Source organism: Pelophylax lessonae (genome assembly GCF_965119305.1).
Source record: "Pelophylax lessonae genome assembly, chromosome: 1".
Lineage (NCBI taxonomy): Eukaryota > Metazoa > Chordata > Amphibia > Anura > Ranidae > Pelophylax > Pelophylax lessonae.
In genome coordinates this window covers 532,912,831-532,936,025 of record NC_138768.1, presented here as the reverse complement: position 1 = coordinate 532,936,025, position 23,195 = coordinate 532,912,831, and the positions used below count along the sequence as shown (strand labels likewise).

The following is a 23,195-nucleotide window of genomic DNA, read 5'->3' as shown; positions in this document are numbered from 1 at the left end:
TGTTAGGCCGAAGCAACAGTCCCACGAACAGGCAGAAAAGAGAGAAAGGCACCACTCTGTGTAGCAGATGTAAATAATTTTATTGACACATATTAAAAACTTGCATGGAGGTAAGCGTCTATCTTCATAGTTCGGCGTCCTTTCTGGGTCCTCAGTGTTTCCGTCCCTGAGGCTGGCCAGCAGCCGGGAGACGACACTAAGGGAGAACCAATCAGGGGACTCAGTCAGATCGAGGCAGCGGTGAAGCGCATACCTCACTGGAGGGCCGCACGAACATTATGACGTGGAGGGGGGGGGGGGCGGTAATCGGTTTCGGAGCATGCGTTATCCGCTTTTCTGCATATTTGAATATACAGTGATTGTGAAAAAATTTCCATGACTTTTTCAAAACTTTGTGGGTTAAATTTTTTTCCGAAACTTTTCCAGGCCTGAAAATTGCCATTTTAAAATTTGATGATTTTTCCAGGTTTTTCATGACCGTACGAACCCTTACTTTTGTTTTTGCCCCTATTTTTCATGAGCTGAACTCAAAGATCTAAGACTTTTTCTATGTACACAAGGCCTATTTCTCTCAATTTTTGTTCACAAATATGTCTAAATCTGTGTTAAGTGGGGTACACACTAATAGAAAATCTGCGGAAAATTCCCGTCCGAGGTAAAATCGTACGGTTTTCGGCTAGTGTGTACACAACTTTCAGGCAGCCGATGCCGACATTTTCAACGAAAAAAAACCGAAGGAGAAACACCAAAATTTTTATCGTCCGTCCCCAGACGACCAATTTTCGTTAAATGTGTATGCAGTACGTCCGTGAAAAATCAGATACGAAAGACCGCGCATGATCTGAAGTTCCTGACGACCCGGAAGTCTAGGAACAAATGTCCCAAAAAAAAATAAAAAATTGAAAAAAAATCGGACGAGAAATTTTGTGAACATTATGCACTCTCAACTAAAAACGGTTATGACCACTGAACATGAGAGAGAAAAATCGGAGGATATTTCGTCCAATTTTCGTCAAGTGTGTACGCGCCTTTAGTGAGCACTTCTCCTTTGCCCGAGATAATCCATCCACCTATAGCTGGCCACAATAAAGGGGGGGGGGGAGGGGGGCTTTGCCTATTTTTTTTTTTTATGCCAGCTCTTTTGTTTACATTCTGCTGTCAGTGGGGAATCCCTCACTGAGAGCAGGGATGACTCATCGTTGTTAGAAAGCCAGTGGATGCCAGCTCCTTAACAACTGTTGACTCATTCCTGGAAAGTGGACGCAGGGATAGTAGTCAAAGAAGGACTGGTGCAGCTGGAAGTGGGAAGAGTGTGCTCAGATGTGAGCCGCTGTTCAGATTTTTTCCTCTCCCAATGCCTCCATCCGCTAGGGACAGTTTTCACTTCACTAAACCTTACAGCTAGTTACTTTCTGGACCTGGATTAGACCCCTGGATCATTAGGCAGAGAGTGCATTGTGGACTGTGATTTGTGCTGTCATCCCAAAGTCTCGATTCAAAGCCCATGCACAGGAGGACTGGACCTTCTGCCTGTGTAAGTGATTCATTTTTATTATATTTCTGGTAGGGCTTATGTCTTACTTTTATTTTTTATGAACTTATTCATGAGAGAGTCTGTGAAGTCTCGAAAGTGCATGGCTTGGATTTGGCTTGGATGTGGCTGCTTGAACAGGCACCACCAATGGTACTATTTTTAACTGCATAGGGCAGCCATTGCCGGTAAAAGACAGGAGAGTTTCTGAATGTGTAGGTTAGATGGTTGTTTCCAATCTGACAATTAGCAATCTCTTGTGTTCCAAATATGTAACACATGAAGCCAATTAGCTTTTCAATAGCCCCCATTTATCCATTAAAGCCTAGCAATGTGGAGACTCTGAGCCCATTAACCTCCCTGGCGGTCTGATTATGTCAGTATTTTTGAATGTCAAAGCAGTACATTGTTTTGCATGGAAATCTGTTGTTTTATATTGTAGGACTGTAATTCTTAGGAATAACTCACTTAAATCTGTCCAAACAAGAGTCTAGTTGACATCCGGGGTATGATAAAGTTTAAAACACAAAATTATAATATAATAAAAATACATTTTATTCAATAATGTAATCAAACCAAAAACACTGACATTTGTCCAAACAAGGGTGCAATATTACTTATCACTCTAATACTAGACACTGCATACTGGTTTAGTAAACATCCCGGGTATAAAACATTTTGAAACATGGGACTGCACAAAGTCCGACGTCACAATCAGGACAATTGAACCTGGCTTCCTTTCTGATTTTCCTTCCACTGTCATCTGGCTTCGAGCAAAAAACCACGCACATCCTTGTAGGTGCTGACTTTTTCTCGGTTGGTGGGATTTAGTCCATAAAGTGATGACATGTCAGGCATTCCAGGTTGACAATGCCAACAAACCGACATCCAGCCCTTTTCACAGCCAATGATGGTGTTTGGTGGTTCACAAAGATACGTTCAGCAACTTTCCAAATTATGTCAGAATGAATCACAGGCTTGTCACTTTTTTTTTTTGAGCAGAATGTAGGCATTCCGCAAGCATTGCAAAAGAAGATGTCTGAAGATCTTCTTATAGTACTTTTTTTTGCTGTTTCCTCATTGCTGGGTAGAATGTCATTGCTTGGTTGGCTCTGTCGACACCTCCCATGGTGTTATTGTAGTCTATCACTACTTGGGGCTTCATGATTTCTTTCCCACCTTTCGTGCGTACCATAACAGTGGAGGTATTATGAACTGTACTCATTAGGCACACATCTTTCTTGTCACGCCATCGCAGTGCCATCATTTTGCCTTTATGCCAGGCAACCATTTCTCCAGTTTTCAGCTTCTTATTGCCAAACATTGGCGGCATGTTGCACTGGTAAGCCCTATTGGTTCTATAGGCATCTGTTTTGTTTTGCAGAAGAAACTCAAAGTTCAGGAGACGTAAAAAAAAGATTGTCAGTTACGCAATAGCCCTGATTTAGCAATGGCTCAATGAATGAAAGAATGGAAGATGTTGCCATTCCATAGTTGCTGTATTTTGGATTGAATTTTGTTCCTTTTCCAGTGTATATGACTGAATTCCAAATGTAGCAAGTTGACGATTTGCATAGCATGTAGGATTTTACGCCAAATCCTGCCCTCTTTGATGTATTGTAATGTATTGTACCCAGCTGAGCCTTCCTTTGTAGGCCATTAGACTTTCATATATGCTGATATCTCTTTCTGGGACATTGCTCTGTTGGAAATTCTTTAGAATCATTTGGGATACTTCCCAAATTTTCTTTAGTTTTGGTGCAGGATGAGTAGTTTCATCAAATTCTTCGTTGTTTTCTAAGTGTAAATATTTCATGATGAGGGAAAATCTGTACTCTCACATGACTGTGCTAAATAATGGAGTGGCAAGTAATGTATTAGTTGTCCAATACCACTTCTGCAGGGGTTTCTCCACCACTCCCTGAAGTATTATTAGGCTCAGAAATTTCCAAATGTCCTCTTTGGTCACTGGTTCCCACTTTCTGCTTCTTGAAAACTTCTGATGCAGAGTAGCTAATTGTTGCTCTTTGTACCGGTTATTCTCAGTAACGATTTTTTCAATAACCTCATCGGTCAGAAATAATTGTAAGTATGCCAAGGGGTTGTTGTGTTCAACATCTACTTTCATATCAGGTGCTCCAGTAAATGGGAATCTTGGGGGCGCTGCCTGATCCGTACCGCAGTCAATAGAGCACCAAGTTCGCACATCACTGAGCTCAGTCGCAGAATCGTCGCTGTCACTTTCAGTGTCTGATGACGAATTTCCCCACGAATCACTATCACTCAATTCTTCAAGTAATTCTAATTCACTATTGCTGTTTTCTAGCTGGTCTAAAACCGCTGTTGACCTAAAGGAACGCTTTTTGGACGCCATGGACGTTCTTAAATTTCCAGGCAGAAAGAACAGTAAAAGTGCAGGCAGGGCACGGGACAAAGTACTAGGGACACAACTGAGTTGAAATGATTTCACAAAGAAATGTATTTCTAAGAGATTACAATGTATTACAATGTGTATGTGTCATGTTTTTGTTTATTTATTTTAATTTCCCACCGGGCTCTGGCCCCCCGCGTCACAGTGCTCACAGGGAAGGGAACCTTGAAGACAGATGCCGACATCGGCCAGAGGACATAGCGGGAGGACATCAGGGGATCGCAGGGACAAGATAAGTTTCACTACAGGGTAATCCGAGCTCAGGATTACCGCCAGGGAGGTTAAAGGGATAGTAAACTATATAAAAAATAAAAAAAAATATTGGGCCAATATACATTGCATACTAGCACATTATGACAGACTTACCTGTAAACAAAGCCCTTCTCGGCGCTCTGTCACTGCTGAAGGCATCTTTACCTGGTCTTTTTTCCAGGTTCGCAGGCTTGGTCAAAATAAATAGCCGAGCTGGCGTCGACGTCATTCTTGCACATGTGCCCGAGAGTCACTGTTTACAGCAGGGCTCTGTCCCTTCAGAGCACATGCGTCAGTGACTTCATCGGCTGCATTTAAAGTAAATATGCGGTGCAAGTTTAGGAGATATTTTACTGTTCCTATAGGTAAGCCTTACTATATGCTTACCTATAGGTAAACATCATACATGGGAGTTTACTCCCACTTTAAACTGCATTGATGCAGGTAGGGATTCAGCAGTTTATAAATGGCCATGTACAGCTATCCTTAAGACACAACCATTGTACAGCACTACTAAGCAGGAAGCACAGAAAGCATAGTGACTGATCACTTTCACATCTATCTTTATAAAATCAAAAGCCTTAGGTTTTCTGTAAAATAAAATGATAGAATTTATTATCCCAAATTTTTTTTCATGTATGTTGCTTAGTCCAGGTGATTTTTAATTGTATACATTTTAGAAAAAGATATTGAAATCTGTGTATTTATCAACCTTTAAATCTAGACTACCAAATCTTTCTTGCCTGCAATGATGAGAAAAAATCGAGGACACATAGCTACTGTGGCTTCTGTTTGCGGTCATATTGGGATAACATATTTAGTAGACTACTGGTAAGTGACTTTTCTTCCAGTTTCAGAATATTAGTAATAAAATATGGTAACTATGGGTCACTTAGGCTCTGGATATTATGTGTGCCCTAAACTATAGCTCTAGCAAGTGTACTTAATAATTACATTAGCCATAGAAAATTCCCTGCTGTTAGGTCTCACCTATGCTTACTAATATTTCAAATTTTTAAATTTTGTTTATTTCCTCTACATATTTGTGTAACAGGCTTCCCACCAGTAATACCTATAAATTGTATCTTTGTTTTTATGTCATAAAATCTTCAATAAAAAATATTTATGAAAAAAATTATATTAGCTAATAATACCAAAGATGCATCGGAATGAGTAAAGGCAAGTAAGATGGTAGTCAGGTAGTCAGAAACTTGAAAATGCCTTGATGCCAGCCTTATCTGAAGGGAATGATGTAGCACCCTCCTAGGTAGGTGCTAGAAAGAGAGTATAGTTTTGAATCCTTTCTGCTTAAAAGAGGGATTGCAGGTAAATCAATATTGTTTTCTGCCTAGCAGAGAGCAGGATCTGCTAGTGAAGTCTGCTCAATATGCTCAGGTGCAAATCAGTGTTCCTGAAGAGTGTTTCACACTGGTCCAAAAGGGAGGCATATTGGACAGTGGGAGGAAATCTGACAAATGGGTGCACACAGGGCCGGACTGGCCTACTGGGATAGCGGGAAATTTCCCGGTGGGCCGCCGGCCCTGGGGGCGCTTTAAGATTGTGGCCGCTATTGGTTACCGCGCCGCGGCCGCTATTGGTTGCCGCGCTGCGGCCGCTATTGGTTGCCGCGACGCGGCTGCTATTGGTTGCCGCGCCACGGCCGCTATTGGTTACCGCGCCGCGGCCGCTATTGGTTACCGCGCCGCGGCCGCTATTGGTTACCGCGGCCGCGCTGTGACGGCCGCTGCAGCCTTGGTGAAGACAGTCTTTTCCTACCCAACACACCCAACACACCCAACACACAGTACACAGTGTGTACTACACAGACGCCAGCAGCATGATAGCACCCGGGAATCGAGTCCGACTGACCACCAAGTTAGTAAGAAAAATCTGCAGTGCAAATTGCAATTATTGATCCCATCCTCCAACCTCCACCAGTCCAGACAACCACCCACCACTGCCCTTGCTGATCTCACCACCCCCACAGATCTTATTCCTGATAGGATGGGGGGGGGGAAGCAGTGGCGGTGGGGAGGATGGCACCCCCCCCCATCACCACTGCCACTAATCTCCCCTCACCACTATAGCTTCCACTGATCTCACCACCACTACTGATCCCCCCCACCACCCCTGCCACTGATCCCACCATCCCTGCCACTGATCCCGGCCCCCTCACCACCACCGCTGCCACCAACCCCACCCCCCTCACCACCACCGCTGCCACCAACCCCACCCCCCTTATCACCACCACCGCTTCCACCGACCCCACCCCCCTCATCACCACCACCGCTGCCATTGATCCCACCCCCCTCATCACCACCACCCCTGCTGCCACCGATCCCACCCCCTCATCACCACCACCCCTGCTGCCACCGATCGCACCCCCCTCACCACCACCCCTGCTGCCACCGATCCCACCCCCCTCACCATCACCGCTGCCACTGATCCCACCCCCCCTCACAACCACCACTGCCACAATCCCACCCCCCTCACTATCACCACTGCTTCCACTGATTCCACCCCCCTCACCACCACCCCTGCTGCCACTCATCCCACCCCCCTCATCATGTCTGCAACCTCTGACATCTCCTGTACTATGTCTGCAACATCTGACATCTCCCGTACCATATCCGCACAGCCCCTGACATCTCCTGTACCATGTCCGCACATCCTCTGACATCTCCTGTACCATATCCGCACATCCTCTGACATCTCCTGTACCATGTCCGCACATCCTCTGACATCTCCTGTACCATGTCTGCACAGCCTCTGACATCTCCTGTGCCATGTCTGCACAGCCTCTGACATCTCCTGTGCCATGTCTGCACCGCCTCTGACATCTCCTGTACCATGTCTGCAACCTCTGACATCTCCTGTACCATGTCTGCCCAGCCTCTGAAATCTCCTGTACCATGTCCACAGAGCCTCTGACATCTCCTGTACCATGTCCGCACAGCCTCTGACATCTCCTGTACCATGTCCGCACAGCCTCTGACATCTCCTGTACTATGTCCGCACAGCCTCTGACATCTCCTGTACCATGTCCGCACATCCTCTGACATCTCCTGTACCATGTCCGCACAGCCTCTGACATCTCCTGTACCATGTCCGCACAGCCTCTGACATCTCCTGTACCATGTCCGCACAGCCTCTGACATCTCCTGTACCATGTCCACACAGCCTCTGACATCTCCTGTACCATGTCCACACAGCCTCTGACATCTCCTGTACCATGTCCACACAGCCTCTGACATCTCCTGTACCATGTCCACACATCCTCTGACATCTCCTGTACCATGTCTGCCCAGCCTCTGAAATCTCCTGTACCATGTCCACAGAGCCTCTGACATCTCCTGTACCATGTCCGCACAGCCTCTGACATCTCCTGTACCATGTCCGCACAGCCTCTGACATCTCCTGTACCATGTCCACACAGCCTCTGACATCTCCTGTACCATGTCCACACATCCTCTGACATCTCCTGTACCATGTCCGCACAGCCTCTGACATCTCCTGTACCATGTCCGCACAGCCTCTGACATCTCCTGTACCATGTCTGCAACCTCTGACATCTCCTGTACCATGTCCGCCCAGCCTCTGACATCTCCTGTACCATGTCCACACAGCCTCTGACATCTCCTGCACCATGTCTGCACAGCCTCTGACATCTCCTGCACCATGTCCGCACAGCCTCTGACATCTCCTGTACCATGTCTGCAACCTCTGACATCTCCTGTACCATGTCCGCACAGCCTCTGACATCTCCTGTACCATGTCCGCACAGCCTCTGACATCTCCTGTACCATGTCCTCGCAGCCTCTGACATCTCCTGCACCATGTCCTCACAGCCTTTGACATCTCCTGTACCATGTCCTCACAGCCTCTGACATCTCCTGTACCATGTCCGCACAGCCTCTGACATCTCCTGTACCATATCCGCACAGCCACTGACATCTCCTGTACCATGTCCACACAACCTCTGACATCTCCTGTACCATGTCCGCACAGCCTAAGACATCTCCTGTACCATGTCCACACAGCCCCTGACATCTCCTGTACCATGTCCGCACAGCCTTTGACATCTCCTGTACCATGTCTGCAACCTCTGACATCTCCTGTACCATGTCTGCAACCTCTGACATCTCCTGTACCATGTCTGCCACCTCTGACATCTCCTGTACCATGTCTGCAACCTCTGACATCTCCTGTACCATGTCTGCCACCTCTGACATCTCCTGTACCATGTCTGCAACCTCTGACATCTCCTGTACCATGTCCGCACAGCCTATGACCATCTCTTGTCTTTTATCATGTCTGCAGTCTCTGAGGGGGGAGTCTGGAGAGGAGTCGGGAGTGGGAGTGCCACCGGGATGGGGGTCACGGGAGAAGTCAAATGTCTGTGGACTGTGGAGAGAAGACTATAGGATAAACCCAGAGCCAACAAGGGAGCCAACTGACTGAGCCCTGCACGGTCCCCCTGAGAGGAGGTCAGTGACACTTCCGCCAGACCTGTCTGAGTGGGGGTCAGTGATGTAAGGGGGAAATAAATACAGTAATGTAAGGGGGGCATTGATATAAAGGCCCCCCTTATATCAGTAACCCCCCTTCTTTCTGCGGAAGGTGGTCTATGGTCACATTTCCAGAGTTCCTGGGGTTCCCCTTTACATTAGAGTCTGCAGCATTCCCCATTACAGTGCAAGGGGGAACTCTGCGGACCCTCATGTAAAGGCAAACTTTAAGTATTTTTTATTCTGGTAATATATCACCATCGCAATAAGTGGACTGTTCTTGATAATTGCTCCACTTTTAACTGAAATTTGCTCGTATGTATGTATGTATATATATATGTATATGTATGTATGTGTGTATATATGTATAATATATATATATATATATATATATCTGTCTTATCTATATATAATACACACTTCACATGTGCTTTAAAATGCATGGTTTTCCCTTTTATAATCAAAAAAATGACGCTATGCTGTTGGGCCGGTATAAAAATGCTATGGGGCTGGTATGAAATTATTTCCAGGGCTGGTTTTTATTCCCAGTCCGGCCCTGGGTGCACAGGCATTTGGTACAGCCCTGGTGATTTGGTAGAGGAGAATGCCTCGCATGCTGGGATTGTCAGCAGATCTTTGGTAGTGAGCCCTTATAGATCCCCAGCTCTGGCGTGTGCAGAGTAAGCAGAAGACTTTAAGGATATCCAAGAGACAAGCCGCGCTCAGGACAGGCAGCAAACAAACATAGACGGAGAAACAAAGCCAAGGTCAGTACACAGGAAATCAGATATAATAGCCTAGGGTTATACAGATGGGAGCTCAGAGAACAGTGAAGTTGCTCGGGCAAGGAGGACTGCACTGAGCGCGTGTATATATAGAGAAGCAAACAGGGAGGTGACCCAGGAAGTAATAGAAAGGAAAAGGATATAAACCCACAGGGGAGAAGGCGATGCCCAAAGGTGAGCAGAAAAGCCAAATACCACATGTGAAAAAAAGTAAGGTTGAAGCACTGCAGAAGGAGGTAAGAGTATACAAACAAAAATACAGGCTAACTTGTGGCATGGATACTGTATAAATGCCAGGAGCACATGTGCTTGGGGTCGTTCCGCTGCAGAGCGGAGTCCTGGAGGGAGGCGGCAGTTGCCTCCTCCTCTGCAGAGGTGCCATTCTGCCTCAGGTGATGGACCTGAGGGCCTAAAGAGCTAGAGAGGAACTGAACCCAGAGGTCCTGTAAAGCTGACTAGGAGGGGAGACACTGGAAGGATCTGATTTTGCAGTACATTGAGTACAGATCTGTGTCAAGGGGTCAGATCTGCTTGAAAAAAGAGCACGCATTAATCTTCTTTCACCTACTGCGCATGCTCCGCAACGCGTCCCGGTCCTGTGACGTCAGAAGGAGCGACGTTTCTATCCATCGTGCATCCCTGCCCTCGCTTTCATCTCGTCCCTCTTCCGGCCAGGGGGGTGCGAGCAGGAGACTACAAGAACTGCCAATGTGAGTTTTTATGTATTGTAATAAATCGTACCACTTAAGTCTACACTTAGAGGTACCTTTTGTCCTTTTTTTCTCTACATGTTTGGGGAAGCTGCTTCCACTTCCCCCCTCTGAAGGGCAGCCCTGCATCGTGGACTTACCTCTACCTCTCCCTTGCCTGGGATATTCAAAAAAGGACTTTAGAAAAGGACTTTTAAATGGACTCATTATCTGCACTCGCAGTGCAGTGTTGCATTTAGGTGTTCACGCACTACCGCCCAATTATCCCTATTCATGGTTTAAGCAGTGAGACTGCTTCCACAAGCAACCTGGTGAGGCCCAGTGAGAGTTGTCCTTATCCAATGTATATAGTTCCGTATGGAGTATCCCACTATTCCCTTCTCTCATCCAAGTTCCACAATAAATACTAAAAAACCAACACCCCTGGACTGTTTAATGAGCAACGAGCCATTGGGAGTAAGGATAATTGTGTGAACTGTACCCTAAGCGGCTGTACGCTGGTAATCAGAGGAGGCCCAACAAGTCATCATACAGCAATAGTGCTACATAATAGTCATTGACAATTTTACCTTGGGTATAATAATCCTTTCTAGCTAGAAGATGTTTGCTCAGGTCAAGGAAGGATAGATTTTGTGGTCTCTTGGGGACCCTTTTGGCTGTCCATTTGTGGCACAGATGATCATTCTTAATCCAAAGGGCAAATTGTTTACTTAAAACCATAAACTATAACCCCCTAATAAAACTTTTTTTCAATTTTGAATATAGTGGAAAAGGGTTAGATTCTTTGCCATGAGTATTTCCTCCTTTTTTAGTGTGTGGAAGTGAGGAGGAAACTCCCAACAGTGCACATGTGGCAACAAAATTTGAAAGCGCTTTAACACTTACGTACTCTATGCAAAACTAAAAGATTTAAATGGAGTTCAAAAGCATCTTTTTTTTTCATTTTCCCACAGGCAGGGCAGCTGAAGCTGCAGTACCTATTAATCTCTAGAGCCATCCCCTGAAATAATTCTATTTTTCCAAATGTTGCTCAGTCTTCCAGGCTGAATGATGACCAGATCTAGTCAATCCAGAAGACTGAGGACAGATTATGCATGAATGGGCATCATTATGGCCTCACCTCCTAAGCACATCACTGCAGTGCCTTTTAATTGCAGTTTAGAAGTACTTATGTCATCAAACAGTATTATTTTCTTCAAATGTCTGCAAAAATAAACTTTTTTTGTATGTTTGGTTTTAGTGCCACCAAATTTGGAGCTGTTGGTTTTCATGAGTGTATGACTGCAGAACTTGCTGCCCTCGGAAAAGATGGTATTAAAACCTCTTGTTTATGTCCAGTGTTCGTAAACACAGGATTTGTCCAAAAGCCAAGTACCAGGTGAGAATCTTGACTTTGTTATATAATGTACACACAGTGCCACACCACAAGTAAACAATGAAGACTTTACATCTTATGCACCCATGGTGATATCGTAGAAGACATCTTCAAGCAATTATTTGAATATGTTATTTTATTTATTGCATTTAAAGTCAGCCTTTGTACAGAATAAAAATGATATACAGTGCATTGCGAAAGTATTCGGCCCCCTTGAACTGCGACCTTTTGCCACATTTCAGGCTTCAAACATAAAGATATAAAACTGTAATTTTTTGTGAAGAATCAACAACAAGTGGGACACAATCTTAAAGTGGAACGAAATTGATTGGATATTTCAAACTTTGTTAACAAATAAAAAACTGAAAAATTGGGCGTGCAAAATTATTCAGCCCCTTTACTTTCAGTGCAGCAAACTCTCTCCAGAAGTTCAGTGAGGATCTCCGAATGATCCAATGTTGACCTAAATGACTAATGATGATAAATAGAATCCACCTGTGTGTAATCAAGTCTCCGTATAAATGCACCTGCACTGTGATAGTCTCAGAGGTCCGTTTAAAGCGCAGAGAGCATCATGAAGAACAAGGAACACACCAGGCAGGTCCGAGATACTGTTGTGGAGAAGTTTAAAGTCGGATTTGGATACAAAAAGATTTCCCAAGCTTTAAACATCCCAAGGAGCACTGTACAAGCAATAATATTGAAATGGAAGGAGTATCAGACCACTGCAAATCTACGAAGACCTGGCCGTCCCTATAAACTTTCAGCTCATACAAGGAGAAGACTGATCAGAGATGCAGCCAAGAGGCCCATGATCACTCTGGATGAACTGCAGAGATCTACAGCTGAGGTGGGAGACTCTGTCCATAGGACAACAATCAGTCGTATACTGCACAAATCTGGCCTTTATGGAAGAGTGGCAAGAAGAAAACCATTTCTTAAAGATATCCATAAAAAGTGTTGTTTAAATTTTGCCACAAGCCACCTGGGAGACACACCAAACATGTGGAAGAAGGTGCTCTGATCAGATGAAACCAAAATCAAACTTTTTGGCAACAATGTAAAACGTTATATTTGGCGTAAAAGCAACACAGCTCATCACCCTGAACACACCATCCCCACTGTCAAACATGGAGGTGGCAGCATCATGGTTTGGGCCTGCTTTTCTTCAGCAGGGACAGGGAAGATGGTTAAAATTGATGGGAAGATGGATGGAGCCAAATACTGGACCATTCTGGAAGAAAAAAAGTGATCACAAAATGTGATAACGTATAGCGCTTGCTAAATATATGACAAGTGATAATAATTAAAGCCAAAGGCGTATTCATAAATTATTATGCATTATTATGAATACGCCTTTGGCTTTAAATATTATCACTTGTCATATATTTAGCAAGCACTATACGTTATCACATTTTGTGATCACTTTTTTTCACCAGCACTCGCACTTTCATATAGCAGCTGCACAATAATATATCATTTAGTTATCAATAAATTCACTTATTTAAGCACACTAGGTCTTCTCATAGACCTCTCTCCTTTGGCGCGGGAAATATACACAGTATATTGTCTCTTCATTCTGGAAGAAAGCCTGATGGAGTCTGCAAAAGACCATAGACTGGGACAGAGATTTGTCTTCCAACAAGACAATGATCCAAAACATAAAGTAAAATCTACAATGGAATGGTTCACAAATAAAATATATCCAGGTGTTAGAATGGCCAAGTCAAAGTCCAGACCTGAATCCAATCGAGAATCTGCAGAAAGAACTGAAAACTGCTGTTTGCAAACGCTCTCCATCCAACCTCACTGAGCTCGAGCTGTTTTGCAAGGAGGAATGGGCAAAAATTTCAGTCTCTCGATGTGCAAAACTGATAGAGACATACCCCAAGCGACTTACAACTGTAATCGCTGCAAAAGGTGGCGCTACAAAGTATTAACTTAAGGGGGCTGAATAATTTTGCACGCCCAATTTTTCAGTTTTTTATTTGTTAAAAAAGTTTGAAATATCCAATAAATTTTGTTCCACTTCATGATTGTGTCCCACTTGTTGTTGATTCTTCACAAAAAAATGACAGTTGTATATCTTTATGTTTGAAGCCTGAAATGTGGCAAAAGGTCGAAAAGTTCAAGGGGGCCGAATACTTTCGCAATACACTTTATCATCTACCTAAAAGCAAGCATCAGGGGTGCCTGGTGTTACGTTTATTAACCAGGAATTTAGTGTGCTTCTCTTATCTAGAGATACTCTGTCACTTAGGGGTCTGTTTATGAAAAAAAAAAATCGCTTTGCAAATATCTCATCATTCATGCAAAAAAAAAAATTAAAACCTTTGGGCCTGGTATCGATTTTTTTTGTAAATAAATGCTTTAAAAGACGGTCCAGAATATATGTAAATGAGATTGCATAGCATCATAAAGTACTTACAAATACTGTACATTGTTTATTTAAAATCTCATGGTATGCCCTCTTTCTGAGAAAGAGAGTGGTCACATATGTGTAAATATGTCTTCAGAATTTGGTACAATCGTTCTCCCCTTCATTATTGTGCCTTGGATGTAAACCAAGTAATTGTGATAGTATTACTTGTGCAGATCTTACAAAGTCTGTCGTTTTCCCTATACTTTCCATATTTCTTTAAATGTTAAGCAACACCTAAGAGTAAATGGAAAGAGGGGAAAAGAGATCAATAGTGTGGGAGTTTAGATGAAAGCAGAAGATTTGGGGAAATAGTGTTCAGAAGAGCTGGAGTGGATGGGGGGGGGGGGGGGGGTTGTCTACGTACCCCTGTCCTCTCACCATGTCGGAGATTAGCTATTCGGTTTTTGATATAGATAGGGAGTGCAGGGTTTACCCCTCTATAAAGAAGCTAAAGACAAGTCTTTCAGTAAAACGAAGCAACAAAAATCAAACCGTCCCAAGATGTAAATCCACCATCAGTCATGTTGTCCAGTCATGCAGATCCATGTCAATCACAATATATCCAAGAGAAAAAAAAGCCCACTGACATGCCTGAACCTGTCATTTGGTTCACGCCGAATGACTTATCCTGGTCCTTGGCACCACAATGTAAGCAAAGGAGTGGGGTTGTAGGTGACCTCATTGACCATATATGGACTTGACAATATTTGGCCAATGATGTTACTGGGATCCCCATGGTAAATGGGTGTGCAGTTGAGAGCAGGAGGTGATTCGGGAACATAGAAGAAACTTGTATTACAACTTCACAACTGTCATTCCCCGGCTGCTGTAGCTGGGGAAGCAGCTAATTAAACAAAATATGTGCTTGGTTAGCTAGAATGGAGGGAAGGGTAGACACTGGGGCAGGGTAGACACATCTAATAGATGCACAATGTCTCCATAAGGAGAACCTATCACGTGCCCATGCTATCAAATGGGGAGCATGTAAAGTAAGCAAAAAAAAAGTATTAAACCTTTTCACACCGGCGCCTCCCAGCCCTTTAATAGTTTATGACACCGGGAGGGGGGGGGCTTAACAGCACATGACCGCCATGATTGGCTGTCACAACGGTCATGTAATCTGAGAACTCCTGATTGCTTTCGATTAGTCACCAGTAAATTTCAGGAGCATGCAGCCTAAATGCTTTCGGCACAGCTGTTTGGGCAACTATTCACGCAAATATGCGGCACCTCGGCGCCAAGCATCGGGAGCCAAGGGGTTAAAAAAACAAATGATAATACAGTTCACGGTTAACTGTAGAATGATAACCCCAACACCACCCATTGAGAATTTTGGGTACCATTGTTTTTTGGGATTTCACCGGCGCAAGCAATTTTAACTCTGAAAAATTTACCCTCTTCCTGACAGGCCATTTTTTGCTATACAGCCCTGTTACTTTAACTGACAATTGCGTGGTCGTGCGATACTGTACATAAAAAAAGTGTCCTTTTTTCTCGCAAATAGAGCTTTCTTTTGGTCGTATTTGATTACCTCTGCATTTTTATTTCTTGCGCTATAAGCAAAAAACGACCAACAATTTTGTATGTAAAAAAAAACAATATTTTTTACTTTGCGCTATAAAAACATATCCCATAAAAATGCAAAAAATCGAATTTCTTCATCAATTTAGGCCAATGTGTATTCTGCTAAATATTTTTGGTAAAATAAGAATCCCAATAGGCGTATATTAACCACTTGCCGACCGCTCACAGTGATACTACTGCAGCAGGTCGGCTCCCCTGGGTCTATCGATGTATACATACGTCGCTGGAGTCCTAGTGATCTCGGCGGCGAGCTCGCGCCGTCGGAGGCTCGCTCCCACTGTGTTTAGACACAGCCGGAGTCAGGCTGGAGGAGGAGAGGCGGCGATTGCCGTCTCTCTTCCCCGATCGTCGGGGAAAGTGTGAGAAGATCCGCCTGCTTGTGTAAACAATGCGGGCGGATCTTCTCTGTGACAGACAGGGAGAGATCACATGATTCAGCATAGCTGAACCTGCGATCTCTGTCTGTGTCACAGAACCCCCTCCCCCCACACACGTCAGTAAGCATGAGGCATACATTTAACCCCTTGATCACCAACAGTGTTAACCCCTTCCCTGCCAGTGTCATTATTACAGTAACAGTGCATATTTTTAGCACTGATTACTGTGGTAATGTCACTGGTACCCCCAAAAGTGTCAAAAATGTCAGTTAGGGGTCCGATCTGTCCGCCGCAATGTCACAGTCCCGCAAAAAAATCGCAGATCGCCACCATTACTAGTAAAAAAACAAAAAAAGAACAATGAAAATGACATAAATCTTTCCTGTAGTTAGTAAACGCGATAACTTTTGCACAAACCAATCAAAATGCGCTTATTGCGATTTTTTTTTTACCAAAAATATGTAGCAGAAAACAAATTGGCCTAAAATGTTAAAAAAATTTAGATTTTTTAATTTTTTTTTTTTGGGAATGTTATTTTTTTCAAAATTATTTTTCTAAATTGTCGCTCTTTTTTTGGTTATAGCGCAAAAATTAAAAATCGCACAGATGATCAAATGCACCCAAAAGAAAGCTCTATTTGGGGGGGGGGATGTTGTAAATTTAGTTTGGGTACAGCGTCGCACGACAGCGCAATTGTCTGTTAAAGCAACGCAGTGCCGAATTGCAAATTATGGCCTGGTCAGGAAGTGGGTAAAATCTTACGGTCTTAAAGTGGATAAAAATACACTCATTGAGAATTTTTTTGTCAAAGACATGTAGCTAAATACATTTTGACCTAAATATATGACAAAAATGTAATATATTGGATATTTTTTAACAGTCAAAGTAGAAAATGTAAATTTTTCGCAAAAGTTTTGCTCTTTTTTTATTAATATCGCAAAAAATAAAAAGTGCAGAGGTGATTAAATACCATCAAAAGAAAGCTCTGTTTGTGGGGAAAAAAAGGACGTAAATTTTGTTTGGGTACAGCATTGCATGACCGCGCAATTGTTAGTTAAATTCATGCAGTGCCAAGTTGAAAAAAGTGGCCTGGTCATTGAGCAGCAAAATCTTCCGATGCTAAAGTGGTTAATTGGTTTGCGCAAAAGTTATAGCATCTACAAACTATGGTATACATTTTTGGAGGTTTTTTTCTCTTTTTTTTTACTAGTAATGGCGGAGGTCAGCGACTTATAGCGGGACTGCAATATTACGGCGGATAAATTGAACAGTAACTGACACTTTTTTGGGGACCAGTGACACTAATACAATGCTAAAAATATGCACTGTCACTGTACTAATGACACTAGCTGGGAAGGGGTTAACATCAGGGTTGTTTAAGGGGTTAACTATGTGGCTAGCTGGTGTTTTACTGTTGTGGGGGAGGTGCTTGTTCTAGAGAAGGCATTGATCCATGCCCCTGCTTTCTAAGAACACAGGATCAATGCCTTGCTTACTCACAGAATGGCCCTGTTTACGTAAGCAGATCGCCGTTTAGCCTATGTCCTGAATGATCAGTGGGTGCTGGTGGTCCGCAGTGATTCTACACAGCAGGAGTTTCCGGCGGTGCGCACTCACGCGAGATACCCGGAAATGCTGGATCACATATATATATATATATATATATATATATATATATATATATATATATATATATATATATATATATATGCAATTCTGCACAGCACGGCCACCCTGTAGCAGTAGAACTGCTAAAGGCGGCAGGCAAGTCGGTAAGGCTTGTCATGTATAGTGTCTATTTACTCAATGCAACCTCATCTTTTATCAAAAATTGGGTTTAATATTGTGTTTTCACTGAAGTTCAATTCACTGTATTTTTTCTAGAAAATATGCATTTAATAGATGGCAACATAAAAAGCTTCCACCATTATATTTTTTTTCTCTCTGCTTTCAGAAATAATATAATGTGTGCAAAAAATTTCAAAACGTGCTACAGTAGTTAAATGGTTAAGCTAACCACATGTGTTACAATTTTCCTATACAATCTTTTCTTAGATGCACCAAAAACTGTAGCACAAGTTTATACCTGATTGTATATAGTAGATTGTTTAGGTAAGCAATACAGGTAATATTAGGCATCACAAGGACGGACCCTGCTTCTATGTACAAGTTTTCGTTTTCATGTTTCATTGTACAAATACTGTAAAGTTTGGTTTTGTAATGGTGTGTGTGTGTTTAAGATTTTGATAAGTTTCACTAAAAGTCTGCAGAGTGTAGAACCTTTCAGTTTCCTTAAATACACTTGAAATATTTTAGCAGCAGAAATATAAACAGTTTGTGAACAGGAAATTCCTCTGTAGTTGTGGAACGCTAACAGTCATAATTTATTTGGCCTTGTTTGCCAGTCTAGGCCTGTGCAAGGATTTTTGTCTACTTAGGTGAAGGTGCAACTTGCCACCCCCTCCCCATTGGCATCCGCATGGGGGGGGGGGTAAGGGGGGGGAGCGAGTGCCTCTCCCCCCCCCCTGGAATGTCAAGCTCTGTGAACAGATCCCCGCCGGCTCCCTGCTCTCCCTGTCCTCTCTCCTTCTGACAGCTGCAGGGGGTGGGCCGGACTGAGGATTCCCTGCTGACATCAACCAGAAGGGGCGGAGCTGCGACTCGGGGAGGAGAGGAGCCTGCCTGGTGGAGGAGAGAGTCGGGACACACCAGCGGCGGTGACCGTGAAAAGTGAGTCAGACTGTCAGAAGAAGAACTAATTGATCTAATGCTGCTAATGGCATGATAAGACACAGTCCGGGGCAGTGGAGCAGGATGTTAATTTGAAGGGATTCAAGGGAAGGAAGGATGTTATTATTAGTGGGTTATCCATGCTGCACCAGGCCAGAGGCAGCACTGGAGTACAGGGGCAGAGGCCAGTGGTGGAGCACACACATGACATGACGTGGATTTTGATTTGAAGGATATAATCCTAGGGATATTGGTGCTTATGCATCAGAGGCAGGAGGAGAGACTTTGCTTGTCAGCTTTCAACGCTGCTCCTGCACATTTGCTGCCCCAGCCCGGCCTCAGCCTACGTTCACATTGGTCTGATCGCATGTCATTTTGAAGTCAATTGCCAGCAATGGAATTGGCCAAATCGGTGCGACACCGACTTTGAGGCGCCGCCCCGATTCCCAAAAGTAGTTTCTGTACTACTATTGGTGATTTGTCATCAAACAGCTTCCACCTGTTGGTACCTGCCATGCCAGTCCCAGGTCTGCCAATGTGCATGGAGCCCAAGAAACATGGCTGAGGACCAATGCGTGTATGTGCGGGGGGGAGATGGCCGACACTAACGTGGGTGTGTGGTAGTGATCTGGTGGCTACACTGCCAATGGATTGTTTCCATATGAAAGGCAACACTTGGCTTGTCAGGTTTAAACACAGTAAGTGAGATGCTTTCTTTTAGGCCTTGTTTTCATTTACGTTTTCAGGGCAGTAAAAATGCATGGCTGAGCCACGTTTACCACCACCCAACCACTCCCCTTTATGCTGCAAAGGCACTGCCACTGTCATACATAGTACAACAGTGGTGCCAGGGTATTATACACACACACGCACAATCGCTTTATCCACTGGGAGTGTGTAAAACCCTCAGATGCCACTACAATACTACATACTATGGTGGCAGTGCCTTTGTAGCATAAGGGAGAGTGATTGAGTTGTGATAAACATGACTGTTCACAACACGTTGTTCACAACAGCAATCTCATTTTCACACAGTGAACCATTTAAATATAATTTTAACCCTTTTGGCCCGAGTGTCTATTCACCAACACATTCACCAAATATAAACTACGATGAATCCATAAAAGTCGGAATGAGATTGCCTAATGATAACTGCTGTGGGCTGTGTGAGCTGGAAACTTGCCATTTGAACTCCTAAGCTATATAAAAGAACCAACCAGCATCCACCCAAAAACTAACATTATCTACCTAGTATGTATGGGGGAAACCCTTAGCTTAGAGAAGTATATCTACCAACACAGGGACTGCCCCCGTAAATTTGATAACTTATGGGGTCCCTGGCTTGATACCCCAGGTTTGAGACTGTTGGAACTGGTGATGGACAAACCACTTATTGGCTAGGCTTGATCTCTCTAATTAGTGCAACTCCCTCCTCATTGGATTACCTTTTCATAGACTATCCCTCATTTAGTCCATCATGAATGCTGCTGCAAGACTCATCCATCTTATCATTCAGTGTCCTCCACCACTCTCTGCCAATTCCTCCACTGGCTTCCACTCACACAACGAATAAAATTCAAAGTACTAACAATAGGTTACAAAGCCTTCCACAACTCTGCCCCCAGGTACATCACTAGCCTGATCTCAAAATATCAACCAAGCCGCTCTCTTCAGTCCTCCCAAGACCTCCTGCTCTCTATCTCCCTTGTCACCTCCTCCCATGCTCGCCTCCAGGATTTCTCCAGAGCTTCTCCTATGCTTTGGAACTCCCTACCCCAATCTGTCCAAATGTCTCCTAATCTATCCAGTTTTAGACGATTGCTGAAAACCCTTCTCTTTAAAGAAGCGTTTCCGGCTCCTAACTAATACACTGTTTTACTTTCTCCATCAGCTCATCGCCCACAGCTATTACCTTTCGTATCAATTGACCCTCCCTCTTAGATTGTAAGCTCTAATGAGCAGGGCCCTCTGATTCCTCTTGTACCAAATTGTAGTGTAACTGTAATGTCTGCCTTCATTTTGTTAAGCGCTGAGCAAATTGTTGACGCTATATAAATCCTGTATTATAATAATAATAATTAGTGATTGCTACTGTGTAATTTACAACAGATACAAAAGTTGGGGGAGCCTTCCCTGAATGTTTATATCAAGGTGGATACTGTACTAACTTTTTTATGGCTGAGCTGTAACATACAGTATCTCTTCATGTACTTATTTAATGACACATGCAGTGTTTGCTGGTGCTCAATATATTTGCGAGGCTGTTTTGGCATTACTCTATTTGTATTACTTTTGTTCGGTGTTTTATTTATTCAATAAAACTTTTCTTGATTTAAAATAAAATGATCTACCTAGTATTTGTTTGAGAATTCATTTTTTTTTCACTCTATAAATTCCAGATTGTGGCCTGTACTGAAACCTGAAGATGTCTCTACGAGTTTTGTGGATGGAATACTAAAAAATAAGAAAATGATTTTTGTCCCTTCTTACGTGAAAAACTACCTGGTGCTAGAAAAGTAAGTTTAAGATTGCGGTCACTAAAATAGTAAAGACCATTGCACTTGCTTAAGTGAGCACTGGATCCTCATGCAATAAACACATCAATCTCAAAACATAAACTCATCCAGAGCATATAATGTAAGTGTTGGAACCTGGGGGGAAAAAAATATTTTATTTTACATTTTTATATTTTTTACCCTCTTTTCTGATCCAGCCCTCCCATGCACTTCTGCACCAAGTAGATTATGAATAATAGTGGATGATTGCTAGCTATTAGCAAGCAGTAGTTTACTATTGTTATGGTCTGCTGCTGCAGAGGAAGGTTGGCTGGAACTGGATCAGGACTGACAGGAAATGTTATGATGTCACAAGCACTTCCTTTGTAAATACAATGTTGGAGTATTTTGTTTCAGTGTTCTTCTACAGATTGCTCTTACTGAGTTCTGTGCAGAAGGACTGTAAGCCCAAAAGCCAACTAATTTAGCTCCTGGGCAGCATGCTGGACTGAAAAACATGAATTGGGGAGGTGATTGGCAGAAGATAAGTAGCCACTAAAGATAAAATATATGAGATGTTTAGAACTTTCTTTCGCATTGCTGCCCAAACCAAGTTTATAACGAATGTCAAAGGGGGTGCTTGGTATGGTTTTTTAACACCGGCCAAATGGTCATTCTGAAACAATGCTTTTTAGGGGTCAAGTATACTTAATGCTTTTTAGGGGTCAAGTATACTTAATTATGTGCATTTCCTTTATCCCCATTCCCCCAGATCAAGAAGTCTTTGGGTCTGAAGATCAAAAAGTTGCATAATTATGCTCTAATGGCATTGCATTGCAGAAAGCCAGTTGTTGACAAAATCTCTATAGACTTGTATAGTGCCAGCTAATTCTGTCTAAGAGCAGACACGTGTCAGGTCCCAATATTTAGACCCAATGACCATAAGATACATTTATTACATACATTACAGTTACCTCATCTACATCTAGAGGTTTTTAGGATCAGAGTTCTCTTTAAGGGGTACATATTAGTAGGTATCACCCAGCTATTTACAAAATATGTTTTTTCTTCTTTTTTCAGATTTCTTCCTCAGAGGGTAATAGACAGGATAAACAAGATGCAAGATGTAAACTTTAGCACTGAGTTTAGAAGTGCATCCAAGACCAAATAACTTGGTTCTAAGATTCTTGACAAAATTTTGATATTTTTAAAACAAAATTAGGTAATTTTTAGACAAACAATAAACAGTTTATTTGTTGCTCTTTGTTAATAATACTTGCTAGATTTATCATATAATGTGCCACATTATTTTGTTCAAAGAAACACTCTAAAAGCAATTACATATATTATGCAGCAAGCAATAATCGTATCGGATTGTTTTTTTTTCCAAAGGAAAACTATGATTTTAGGTCAGATTAGTTTTTCCTTTTTTTTTTTTTTAACTTATAGGTCTTTAAACTGATATTACATACCTTTTTGTTTATTCTCTGATTTAGTTTGACTTGGCTTACTTTCCTCTCTTCCAGTAGCAAATGTAGTTTTTTTTAACATTTTGTTTATATTTCATTTTTCTCATAGTGTATCAGTAATTTAAAGTTCTTACTGTTTTAAAACAAAAACAGATATACCCTATAACCATGTATATTTTAACAATAAACCCTTCAACATAATCATTTATGCATGTTTTATTTTTTTTGTCTGAATTTATTATTTTTCAAAGGATAGGTGCCTTTGTTATGAAACACCACAACATTTTTTTTGCCACTTCCTGTGATCAAAACAGTACTAAATACAGTAAACCCCCCTCCATTGCGGGGGTTACGTTCCGGACCCAGCCGCGAAAAGTGAAAATCCGCGAAATAGAAAAACCCTAATAAAATGCATTGTAGGCATGTTTTTTTTTACTGTCACTGTACGTGTAAAAGCATTTTAAGGTCTTTAAACACACTTTTAAAACAATAGAAACTCATTTAAACACATAAAAGATACTGAGAG

The 23,195-nt window shown here is 42.7% G+C and overlaps 1 protein-coding gene across 1 annotated transcript in view; it reads left to right on the top strand.

The window, feature by feature from the left end:
- The window catches only part of LOC309546246 (17-beta-hydroxysteroid dehydrogenase 13-like), an 86,840-nt gene extending 64,380 nt beyond the window's left edge, over window positions 1-22,460 (top strand). Inside the window, exons 4-7 of the mRNA XM_082245820.1 lie at window positions 4,939-5,045; window positions 11,458-11,595; window positions 21,105-21,221; window positions 22,281-22,460. Of these exons, the coding sequence (XP_082101946.1) occupies window positions 4,939-5,045; window positions 11,458-11,595; window positions 21,105-21,221; window positions 22,281-22,371 (453 nt within the window). The 3' untranslated portion in view covers window positions 22,372-22,460. The remainder of the gene's footprint in view (window positions 1-4,938; window positions 5,046-11,457; window positions 11,596-21,104; window positions 21,222-22,280) is intronic.
- The last annotated feature ends 735 nt before the right edge of the window (window positions 22,461-23,195 follow it).